Source organism: Cydia amplana, chromosome 20 (assembly GCF_948474715.1).
Source record: "Cydia amplana chromosome 20, ilCydAmpl1.1, whole genome shotgun sequence".
NCBI classification, from domain to species: Eukaryota; Metazoa; Arthropoda; class Insecta; order Lepidoptera; family Tortricidae; genus Cydia; species Cydia amplana.
This window is the reverse complement of record NC_086088.1, coordinates 8,537,871-8,551,244: the sequence shown is the minus strand read 5'-3', so window position 1 is coordinate 8,551,244 and position 13,374 is coordinate 8,537,871. Positions and strand designations below refer to the sequence as shown.

At 39.5% G+C, this 13,374-nt stretch overlaps 1 protein-coding gene across 1 annotated transcript in view; it reads left to right on the top strand.

Annotated features, from left to right (window-relative positions):
- Positions 1 to 3,012, top strand: part of LOC134657535 (phosphatidylinositide phosphatase SAC2) — a 28,773-nt gene extending 25,761 nt beyond the window's left edge. The window contains exons 17-18 of the mRNA XM_063513111.1: positions 838 to 1,646; positions 2,875 to 3,012. Of these exons, the coding sequence (XP_063369181.1) occupies positions 838 to 1,646; positions 2,875 to 2,979 (914 nt within the window). The 3' untranslated portion in view covers positions 2,980 to 3,012. The remainder of the gene's footprint in view (positions 1 to 837; positions 1,647 to 2,874) is intronic.
- The last annotated feature ends 10,362 nt before the right edge of the window (positions 3,013 to 13,374 follow it).

Sequence of the window (13,374 nt, the reverse complement as noted above, 5' to 3'; positions counted from 1 at the left end):
GCCGCTTGTTGCCGACCGCTGCCCTAACCTAACCATCCCCTCCCTATCCCCCCCCAGATGACCTCCAGCCTCAAACGTCAACTGGGGAAGTGTTGTATCAAATCGTGCGTTACTTTAGAACGCCGCCGCGACACGGCTCACGCCAATCAAAAGCAACAAGCGAAGCCGAGACTATCGTTAGTAAAGACAGTTGAGATTAAAAAAAGATGATTTTTAGGGTTCCGTACCCTAAGGGTAAAAACGGGACCCTATTACTTAGACTCCTCTGTCCGTCTGCTTGTCTGTCTGTCACCAGACTGTTTCTCATGAACCGTGATAGCTAGACAGTTGAAATTTTCACAGATGATGTATTTCAGTTACCGGTATAACAACAAATATTATAAAGTACGGAACCCTCGATGGGCGAGTCAGACTCGCACTTATCCTGTTTTTTGCTTATACATAAACAGAAATACTTTGCGGACGTTTATGATTAATGCAAAATTAATTTAAATAAATTTCGAACATATTATTATCAACATAGTCCTGGGTCGGTATTCGCGGTTCTGCAGTCTAATTTCTTTGGGCACATTTTGACAAAGTATTTCTACATTTCTTGATTTTTCGAAGCAGAGTTTCCTTGAAAGAGAGGCAGAGTTGGCCTATCGGCCTGGCGACGAAATTGCGCGACTGGCTCCGGCTAAGGCTAAAACCATAAGTGGGAACGAAAGGTCCGATCGCTGTGTCTCGCTCCAACCTATGGTTGTCACCTTAGCCGAAGCCAGTCGCGCAATGTCGTGACCAGCGCGATAGCGAGGAACTGGAAATAGCATTATTTACAAAACTTTATCATTCCAGGATCCAAAGCCCTGACCAACATGTCAGAGCAGTTCAGCAAGCTCAACAAGCTGTCTCACTCCCTCAACGCCCGCGCGCGACCCAGCCTACAGCTCAAATTCGACCAGAGCTCGTCCAAAACCAAGAAAATCTTCACATTGGGCGGCAAAACTGACGCAAGAAAAAAAGGAAGCCTTTCTGATGGAATGTCTAGCGATTACTCGTCAGATGACGAAAACAGGACTAATATCTTCGAACCTACGTTAGATAATTTCGAAAATACTCAGCACTATATAGGCTCACAACAGAAAGAAAAAGATGATTGTGAATTAATTCAGAACCCTCTATACTCCTCGAAAATCGAGCCTAATGAGCAATTCGACCCAAGCGTTGTCATAACTACGCCGGTTGAAAAGCAAACTATAAAAACCCCAAGCAATATAAACAAGAAAAACCCATTCGATTTGGAAGCTGATACATGTTCGAATCATTCAAAAACCCCAGAAATCCAAGTCGAAAACGAGAGCGAATACTCAAAACCTTTACCCCCGAATTCCCTAATTCTTTCTCAGAAATTATCTCACAGTTCCAGCGATATCACTATAGATAACACATCTCTTCAGGCAGACGGGGTAAATTACCATAGATCTAATTCTCAGCATGAAATAACTTTGAATATAGCTCAGAGTCACAGTGAGTCGGCTTTGAGACAGTTCAAGAATATGGCGAGTCCCGTGTCTAGTGCGACTAAGGATATGCTGTCGCCGCTTACGAAGTTGGCTAAGGGCGTGCAGAGTTTGGGGGCGAATTTGGATCCGAGGAAAATTAAGGTAAGATGTTCATAAACCATTAATAAGGTATAGTTTGTAGCTTTCTAGTAGAGCCCGAAGGCTTATCCTATTGTCTATTGTTCAGTAAAACCGCACGTGCTACTTACCTGCAAAAAAGGGTCTTCATTATTCTATTTGGCACCTGAGCGCGGGTTAGTCCAACGCTCACAAAACCAGTGTAGGTGCGCTCTCCGATAACGTGCCTTTGTTACGCATCTCGATGACACATTTTAGACTGGTTCTGTAGCGTTCGACTCGCCGGCACTCAGTAACCGAAGTACCGATTTTTTATGCAGGTGGTTGTGGCACGTGGCACGAGCGGTTTTTCTTAACAATAGACAATAGGATTAGCCTTCGGGTCTATTAGAAAGCTACAAACTTATAAGAACCGCCGCTTTCTATCACCGCACCACTCGCCATCGGCAAGGTGTTCATCCACACACCCTAGAACCTAAATGGTCGCGTACTGTGCAGTTTAAGAGGAATTTCCTCCCGCGGACGCTCCGGCTGTGGAATGAGCTTCCTTCCGAGGTTTTCCCGAGGGTCTACAGTATGGGGTTCTTCAAAAAAGGAGTGTACAGGTTTTTAAAAAGGTCGACAACGCGCATGTAACACCTCTGGAGTTGCAGGCGTCCATGGCTACGGTGACTGCTTACCATCAGGCGGCCCGTATGCTTGTTTGCCACCGATGTGGTATAAAAAAAAAGAACATTAGCCGTCACTCACATTGAAATACACGGCAACATAATTTATAAATTATAAACTGAAATAGATATCATACACTTAAGAAAATGTGACCAAATCTACCGGTGGTCAAGAAAATGTGACATATTGTGACAAGGGGGAGTCGCAAACTTTGTGACGTCACTTTAACTATATCTGAAATCTAAAATGATTTTGATTTTTTTATTCACTGTTACCAGTTAAATAACTATTTTTTGTAACTATTCTTATTCCTTATCGGCTTCGTGTTATAAATTTCTAACAATGCTTTAGTTAAAAATGTTTATTTTTTTGTTAAAATAATAAAACCTAATTGAGTTTGTTGATTTAGTTGAAAATAAAATTTACTTATTGCACGTTTTTTACTTGAAATGAAACATATTTTACTTCATTTTCACACGTTATTAAACGTCGGTGGTGATTTTAAAGCTTAATTATACGCGATTAAGCCCAGTTTAAGTAAATAATAACATAGATTTGATCACAATTTTACCATTGTCAACAGGGCCCAGGCACCGCGGTGAAACATATCACCGACCAGCAGTACGAGGAGCACAGAAAAGTGCAAGAAAAATGGCGAGACTGCAACACTCGTCTCGTCGCGCTGTGAGTTACCTAACGATGCCACAACGTCGCTGTGAGTGACCCGACGTGCCACAACGTCGCGCTGTGAGTTACCGAACGATACCACAACATCTCTGTGAGTGACCTAACGATACCTCAACGTCGCTGTGAGTGACCCAACGTTCATGCCACAACGCCGCGTTGTGAGTTACCTAACGACACCATGACGTCGCTGTGAGTGACCCAACGGTTATACCACAACTTCGCCGTGAGTGACCGTTTATGCCACAACGTCGCTGTGAGTGACCCAACGTTTATGCCAACACGTCGCGCTGTGAGTTACCTAACGATACCACATCGTCGATGTGAGTTACCCAACGTTTATGCCACAATGTCGCGCTGTGAGAGTAACGATACCACAACGTCGCGCTGTGAGTTACACAACGATACCACAACGTCGCACTGTGAGAGTAGCGATACCACAACGTCGCGCTGTGAGTTACCCAACGATACCACAACGTCGCGCTGTGAGTTAGGCTGCGGTCGTACTGCAGACGCCGCACGCAGCCGACAACGTCACGTCGCACGCAGCGTCTGAATGGTGTGTTCGAGAATGCTCGGGAGTGGTCGTTTTCGCTCGCTGCGTGCGGCGTCCCCCCGCCAACACCATTCAGACGCTGCGTGCGACGTGACGTTGTCGGCTGCGTGCGGCGTCTGCAGTACGACCGCAGCCTTACCCAACGATACCACAACGTCGCGCTGTGAGTTACCCAACGGTACCAGAACGTCGCGCTGTGAGTTACCCAACGGTACCACAACGTGGCGCTGTGAGTTACCCAACGATACCACAACGTCGCGCTGTGAGTTACCCAACGATACCACAACAGTTACTGCTTGAAGCAAATAAGACTTGAGGTCACCACACATGAGCACCCCTCGTACAAACAGCAACTGTCTTAACTGTGCATCGGTGGACCTTATGCCTTTTGTAATAAGGTTTACGAACTGTCAGTTAATAGTGTGGGCGATGGTACTAATTTAGTATGCAAGCGCGACGGTTTAGTTCAGTTGCACCTGTTATTTAAATATATATATAACTATATTTTAGAGGCTTTGTTTGAAATAGTGAAGGGTGAAAACTCAGTAATGCTGCTCTGTACAGTCAGCAGCAGAAGTTGCTAAGCGGGCGAGGTGTTCAAAATTACCTTGACACGCTCTTTTTCTCTTAACAATAAAGTCGCGTCAAAATCATTTTTAAAACACCTCGCCCGCTTAGCAACTTCTGCTGCTGACTGTACGTTTTACCATATAGCTAGACGTAGCATTTATGCGTGGTGATTTCGCGGTCATGTTAAACACTATACCCCTTATTCATAACTTTACGGCCCTGATTTAGTTTATGTTTTATCCCTTTCTTACGAATACATAAGTCAAAATGACAGATGAGGACAAACGATTATTAGCTAATTGAGGTTTATAGCGCGTAATAAGGGGGGGGGGGGGTATACACCGCTGTGATTTGTTCAGGCACACATAACGCTCAAGTAGTAGTTACTGATTTTTAAAACGCGTTTTTCAATTAAAATTTACGTCAAGATCGCGTAGTCTTTTTCTAATGCTAAAAAAACGAACCATAGTCGTAGTATTGCTTACCAGTAACATACTTTAATAATATAATATGCTTGATTAAAAAATACATGTTAAAATTACTTTAGATAGTAGCAAAGTATTATTTCTTTTAGAACTGCAGCAATTATATGACAAAAGTGAGACTTTACCATAGATAATTCGTACACATAGATTATAGACGTTTGATTAGGCTTAGATTTAAAAACATTCCTTTTTCTGTCACAATTTTCCTTATATGACCTTTTTAGGGTTCCGTACCAAAAGGGTACAAAAGGAACCCTTATTCAGACAGGTGTGAAAATGATAGACCCCATAGTTTTTAGCTGTTGATTGGAAAGTTAGCTCTAAATCGATTGTATTTGTAATTACCTCACATTTCAACTAAACAGTATTAATTAATCACAAAATATTCTGTCATTTCTTTCACAAAAGCTTGAAATGTAATATAAAACAAAACAAACTTGAATTAATAATATTAGTCACCCAGCGGTGAATGTTTGCCTTATAGCAAATTCCCAAAATTACTGTTTAAGCTAAAAATATGCATCAAATCGATTTTGATTATCGGTATTACATGTGAATACATGTAACGGTACAGAAATAAAAAAATACCAGTGTTTTTTGATTACAGGCAAATTTACCATTTATATTACATTAGACGTGTGCGCCGATTAAAAAATTATCGGCGGCGGCGTTTGCCAAAAAATCGGCGGCGGCGGCGTGTTTTCGGCGTGAAATCGGCGTGACCTTGACTTTCAGGTTTCTTAAGTAAAATCATTAATTTGTTGTTTTTCTTGACAATTTGACCAATTTAGGTTGCTGGTCAGTGAACTACGTATAGTTTTGAACAGCCTGTGAGTGCAATAGGATTTGTAAATGAATATACTTCAATATAGGATAGGCATGATAACTTGATTTCCTTAGTAACTGGCTTGCATTAAGGGGTTACCTGGTCCCAATGACCTGGTCCCTATCTGTAACTCTCCATTTTCTCATGATTTCCATGGCTTGTCGTATTAAAAATGACGAACTTTAACAAAACAGAACTACAAATATCCTAGAAATTTGCTAGATATAGTGGACTGCTATGGTTTCCTTTTAACGGTTCTCTTGTCGTACAAGCACCAGGCTTACTGAGACTGATCTTCTTTCTCATTTTCTCATTGCTGAGGATCTCGACCACATGTAATTTGTCTCCATTTCGCCCGGTCATAAACTGTGTGCACGCAGCACACTGCCGCATCACCCATGGCATATTGTGAAGAGCTGAGTGGCGATATTGAGATCTGAGCTCTCTGAGAATGGCGGGGTTTGTTCTTCTAGCTTTCCGAGGTCAAGGATAAGTCTTCGTTAACACCACATCTTAAAAGTGCCTACCTTTGCCACTTTGCACTTTTTGAGGCTCCACGTTTCGGCACCATACTGGAATATTGAAAACACAACAGCTCGTACCAAGCCTACTATAGTTGCACGCCGAATACCTCTGTTCGAGATTTTGTCGAGGTTAGCCATAGCACTCTTAGCCATGCCAGCTCTGCGGCGTTTCTCGGCGGTGCAACCACTGGCACTGGTTATCAACCCAAGATATACAAACTAGCTCGCTTATTCGTAATCGTCGAGTGCGTCGTGCGTCGGAAAATGGGAGTGCGTTTGCCCTGTCTACTACTATTACTTTGGTCTTGACCTTGAGACCTCCTAGAACTTTCATCTTCATTTTTCTTCAGAAGAGCCGCCATTTCGTTGTATTTCTTGTTGTTACACCACCATAGGACCTCCTATGGTAAATGAGCCCTGTGATTTCGTTGCCCAGTCAATTGTAAAGCCTACTTCATATATCGCTCCTTCATCTTTCTTGACGCTGAATATTGAGGATTACTCAATTACATTAATCGTTGTGTCAAAATTGATGTATATTTGACCACTGTAACATATATAATTCCAAATAATCCATATTGTAATCCAAATACCAACTTGCAATAGCTAATTAACAACACTCAAGGTCACGCCGATTTCACGCCGATCATTTATCGGCGGCGGCGGCGTGGCAAAAAAGCCCGGCGGCGGCGGCGCGCCGGCGCGGCGCACATGTCTATATTACATAAATTGCATAATATAATATTTAAAACTTTCGCGTTTTGAACACATATTAACTCACATTTATAGACGGGTCTAACGCGAAATTTATTCAATTACCTTTAGTTACCGACGTTTCGACACAGGTTTCACTGGTCGTGGTCGCGGCTAACTGATGTCCCATCAGCAAAATGTCAAAACAGAGATTTGTGCAACTACCCGTCGAAAAGTGTATGAAAAAGTTTGGGGTAGACTTCACATTTTCAAGCCACCCACTACACATAACGACTTATTGTCCCTCGTCGAAAATTATTTGAATTAGAATCCCGTAGATAACGCATATGCTTAACTTTAAGGAACATAGCCACGCGAAGGTGCGTTGGGTGACTTTCCTATTAACTTATAGGCACTGTATATTTTTGATTCCAGTGAATTATTTAGTAAATAATATATAATTTGACAGTATTTTACTGAGTAGAAATATTGCAACGTGTTCTAAATAGCAGTATTTAGTATTGTATTTTTAAAAAGGGTTTTTTTTTGTATCCGCATAATGCTAATAGAAAATGAACATGTATGTTCAATACTTATTAGTTGTAGTAACCTATTTAGGGTCTACTGACGTTAAAAAATCAATTGATCATTTATTCCCATATCTTAGTTAAACATTATCCAATTAATATTTTTTGTACTGTATCATTGAGCAAAAAAATAAGATGCAAAGTAGATTTGACACCTGAACTAGATGGCGCATTTCCATACGTTTTATGGTATCTAAACTGTCTGAAACACTTGACAATCATGCAGGGCTCGGAAACCGTTTTATTTTTCAAACCGATTTTATCATTCACCCGGGAACGAAAAGGATTTCGTTTCCGTTTCCGGTTACCGGTTAAAGAACTGTTCTATCGTGACACTGATTTATGCCATATCCGTTCGCGTTCCGTTTTCGTGGAACGAAATTAACCGGTTAAATTGTAAATATCGAAGCGAGATAAAACGAATAAGTATTGCTATCTGTTTCACGTAAGACAACGAATTTAACCGAGAGTCTCCGAAAGCCGGCAGTAACCGATATTATATCGTTCCCTGTGAACCATTAAATTCCATTCCCTCTTCTTACCGGTTAGGAGAGAGAACGTAATTTTTTAGTTCGCGTTCCATCGATTAACCAGTTCTTTAATTAACGAAATAATATAACGGTTTTGGAACGATATAGGTTTGTCAATACCGGTTCCGAGCCCTGCAATCATGTACCTCAAAATGCATGCAGCTCCATCTGGTTTAGATGTCAAAAGTCAAGACTTACAAGAAAGTGCTGAAATTTGTGCGTCTTGTTATTTGATCTATGTCAATTCTTAATTTCACATGAATAGTCAATTTTATGTTCTCAATATAAAACGTAATACTCATACAGCTACGAGTCATAGACAAACGAAAGCATTTTTAGCTTAAAAAAGCAAAAGATTATATTATATAAAATTAATGTGGTATCCAAACAAGACAATTTTTCGCCAATCTGATGGAATTCTCCGATCGAATCAGCAGGTGCGGACACATAGGTAAATGCCAATTTTCATAGTAATTAATTAATTATCTATGGAATGCAAATTTCCTGATCAAATCGACTTATTTGATGTCCCATCTGGATACCACTTTAGACAACACATAACTAAATTTAGCCTTGAATTAGTTCGAAATTTATAAAATACTTGCCAGTTTCTGAGGCTCATTTTCTAAAGAAAAAAAAACAATTTCTAACAATCACTATTGATGTGACAAGTTATTGTGTCAATAAATAGTTTGAGAAATTTTAGCTAATTTAGTATTTGAATCGCAAGTCAATTGTAAAATTGAGTATACTGTAAGCTAGTTATATTTAGAGTTAATCTAACTTGTTCAAAGTTTTCTGTGTCCTGTGTACCAAAAATAGCGTCCTCCTTTTCAATAAATATTTAATTGATGTCTATCGTGCGTTGACCTCTAAAGTATGTTTTTTGTTTAAAAAAATAACAATATTATTGGGTACAGTCGCCTGCAATAATATGTTACTCTTCGAAGGCCCCGTAAATATGTGACACGCTCTACAAATAAGATCGTGTCAGATATTTTTGCGGCCTCCGTTGTGTAACATATTGCAGGTAACTGTACATGCAGATGTAAAGCCTCCATGCAATTTTGCAACTCGCTGTACTGTGTAGAGTCAGCAGGATATGAAGCTTAGGAAGTGCTCAAAATGATCAGGACCCGTTTCTCAAAAGCTTGTAACTTGTAATACAAGTAGAAGTCCCTTCCTAACAAAAGCTGTCAAAAATTGACAACCGCTTGTATTACAAGTTACAAGATTTTGAGAAACGGGCCCGAGTACCAATGGAAATACACGTATTGGTAATTTACAGCCAGCTCCAAAGTCTAATGGATAGAATTGTGGCTTGTAGCCAACAAAAGTTCTAATTTTTGCCACTAGGCGGGCGCCACTGTGGCTCACGCGATTTAATTGCTGAAAAGCCTAGGTAGAGAGATTCATTAGCTTAATTACTTCAATTTTGTTGCTATTTTTACTGTATATAAAATCAATATTACATACAATTATCAATTATAACAAAGCACTTTCCGCCTTGAGTTAATCTGATTTTCGCAAAATGTAATTAGAATAGGGGTCAATGCATCTTTTGTACATTTTGTAACAAAAATACGTAATTTAACTGAGCTCCACACTTGAATACGGGTGCGTTCTAGTAATGCGGAAGCACTAGGCTGTCCGAATTAGCAAGAGAAAACTGCCGGCCTAGCCAAGGTTACAATCGCTATCGCTTCGACAACAACGAAACGCTTTGTGTTTCTCTATCACTTTCATATTAAGGGAGACCAGACGAGACGATTTTTCGCTAATCTGATGAAATTGTCCGATCGAATCAGGCCGTGCGGATGCAAACGCCAATTTGATTCCCCGATCAAATCGGCAGGTGCGGACACAAAAATGCCAATTTTAGAAGTTAATAGGTATGTATGGAAAACAAATTGGTGATTAAATTGTGTACGTGTGGACGCTAGATGGGATTGGCGCCAATTATTTTCCTGATCAAATCGGTCAATTTGCTTAGCTCGTCTGGATACGGCTTCAGTGCGACAGTGACAGTTGCGTTTCGATCGCTACGGAGCGTAAGCGATTGGCATGTTGGCTATGCGGCCTGGTAGTTTTTTTGAAAAAATACGATCTAGAAATTAAAAATTGTTTATCTTTACAATTAATATTGTTATACGGTATTTCCATTTACATATACCAATGTTCCTCTATACCATATTTGGACAAATTACTAATTACAGCAGCCGAACGCACCCCAACTTTTTTAGACTAAAAGCAATGCACCAATTATTTAGCGCAATTTACGCGGATGACCCACTGATGCGGATCCGCACGCCGCTCCGGTGCGTGAGCAAGACGGCGCTATGCACGGATATAGCGATGTCTCGCTCGCACACCGGAGCAGCCAGCCGATCCGCATCCAACGTGAAAACCGCCTTAGACTAAATATTTAGCATAATATTTATAACGAATGCTTCCTCTAAAATAATTGTTTCCGTCTAGTGCCACTTTAAAGCAATAATCAAGCAAACGAATTTATGCTAGCTTTTTTTTTTAAGATGGTTGGAGATTTTTGTGAGACATGTGGACCCGATTGAATAATTTCTTATCACTATATAGTATAAAACAAAGTCGCTTCCCTGGGCCCTGTCTGTATGTATGCTTAGATCTTTAAAACTACGCAACGGATTTTGATGCGGTTTTTAATAGATAGAGTGATTCAAGAGGAAGGTTTATGTATAATTTGTTAACCCGTTCGACGCCGGGGCGGGTCGCTAGTTAACAATATGGCATTATGTTTATCTACACATATGGTCGTAACATGCGGTTGCTGAACACATAATAGAGAGCTTATAATATGTCTGTAGATGAACTTTATGTAATAAAATAACCATTAAAACACTCATGTGATCCTATTATGAAATACCCACACTCATATTTTTGCCTTTAAATCTTTCAACAGTTACTTATATAGACTAATATCAGTATAGTAGATAAATAACAGCTTTTACAGCACATATGGCGCTACTTTCCCGAACTAGTTCGGGAAAGAGCACTTTCCGTGCGTATGTCGAAAGTTTAAAGTGCCATAATGTACTGTAAAACGTTGTACGATACACGTGCGCATAGGAAATTCACCACTCGTTTCAAATTTCCTCTTTCCTGCACTTGTATCGTAAATACTCGTAACTATTTATAGTATTCTTGAGTATTAGACTTTTCTTACAGTATTCAAGAGTCATAGAAGTCTCCAACTATAAATAAACCTGATTTCATATACTGTTGTTAAAAAATGTATCAATTCAATAACCAATGTTCTAAATGTGTATAATGTTGAAATTGTTTTCGTGTAAGTATGTAACAAATGTACCTACCTATTATAGCGAATTGACATTGTATTATAATATTAGAACTAGTAGTAGTATATATAGGTAGCCAAACTGACGCGCTTATGGATATTGTTTATAAAAAGGATAACTTGTCCATGACTATTTCATAGACAAAACAAAAATCTAAGACGCTTAATGGCCTCTACAAACGTCACCAATAATCGCATGCGATTTGCAATATATTGCGGCATTCGGTCGACACATTTTTATGGACAGGCAAAAGGATCTTGCAGTCAGAAAATACCTACACTAAGCCTGGCCGCAGATATGTGCAAGCGAGACAACGCAATGCATTTGTAGAGCGACGTCCCGTTCCGACCTGTCGTTCCGTTCGGAAACCGAGTGAAAATTACGAACGTCAGCGGCCAGGGTAAAACTTAAAACAAGACCACAAACGCGCCAGTTTGGTTACCTCAAAATGTACCTAATAGCTAAGTTATTATAAGTGTGCTAACAGACTATCGCACCGCACCGCGACCTTCGTGCGTCGCACCCATAGGTGAGAGCGAGAAACAGATATCTTTCTCGCTCTCACTTACGGGTGCGACGCTCCAAGGCCACGGTGCGGTGCGATAGTCTGTTACCACTTTAAGGCCCGTAGATTTGTAATAGCTTTGTATTAGCGGTTGACTTGCCGTGTAGACAAATTGTTCGGTGTCTACTTGTCTAGGCACAGAATAAATAATAGTACTAAGGTCTAGGGGGCATATGATATGATGGACGCTGTTATCGGCTTGACAAAGCAGATGTCACTTTTTAACGACGCGCGAGTGAACGAGTCAGACTGTCTTTATCACGTAGACAAGCACGATCATCATAGCCGAATAGGCTCCAAGTATAGCATGTCTTCACCGCGCGATATAGGCTGATGGCAATTGCATATTAGTTCAGAGTAGGGTTGCCAACCGTACTATATTATATAGTATTGTATTATATTTTGGCTCTCTGTACTATATACTTTTGGAAAAATATATAGTACGCTATAATACTATATTTCTGATTAAACGTATGTTACACTTATGTTTAGTATTTTATCTAAAAGTACCATATTTTTTTGAAATGTACTATATTTTTGATGCCCTATTCTGGAAAATACTATATTCTACCAAAAAATAGTTGGCAACCCTAGTTCAGAGTCAAAATATAACCGGGCTTACTCTTACTATTGTCGCCACAAAAAAAAACTTGCGTGTGATGTGTAACCAACACTTTTTTATAGTTTTTCTGCCTTTTTATCGACACCTACTTATATAGCAAAAGAGATAGGATAGGGTATCGAAGTTTGATCGAATTTTTTCTCTGCCCTCCTAAAATTTTACAAATAACACTCGTGTTCATTTAAGTATTTATTATTTTTATAACACTGAACTATACAATTTGATAAATTTCTTCTTCATATTTATTTTGGAACTTAATCTTAAGTTGAATTGTTTATTGTTTAAAATATTTAATTTATTCATGTTGTATTTCACATACAACTACAATACAAATCCAGATTCGCCTGTGATTTTTGTACAATTGATGTATAATGAGTTAATGACATTATATTATTTATTTTAATTATTTATCATGATGAAATATAAATAAAAGTTGCTTTGACAAACTCTTGTTGTTTTAGTAGTTTGGCCAACCACAAAAAAAGCCGGAAAATATACTTGGTCAACCAGATCTTGACAGTAGAAAAAGGCGGCAAATTTGAAAAATGTATGCGCGAAGGGATATCGTCCGATAGAAAATTTTAATTTCGCGCCTTTTTTAGGGTTCCGTAGCCAAATGGCAAAAAACGGAACCCTTATAGATTCGTCATGTCTGTCTGTCTGTCCGTCTGTCCGTCTGTCCGTCCGTATGTCACAGCCACTTTTCTCCGAAACTATAAGAACTATACTGTTGAAACTTGGTAAGTAGATGTATTCTGTGAACCGCATTAAGATTTTCACACAAAAATAGAAAAAAAACAATAAATTTTTGGGGTTCCCCATACTTCGAACTGAAACTCAAAAATTTTTTTTTCATCAAACCCATACGTGTGGGGTATCTATGGATAGGTCTTCAAAAATGATATTGAGGTTTCTAATATCATTTTTTTCTAAACTGAATAGTTTGCGCGAGAGACACTTCCAAAGTGGTAAAATGTGTGTCCCCCCCCCCTGTAACTTCTAAAATAAGAGAATGATAAAACTAAAAAAAATATATGATGTACATTACCATGCAAACTTCCACCGAAAATTGGTTTGAACGAGATCTAGTAAGTAGTTTTTTTTTT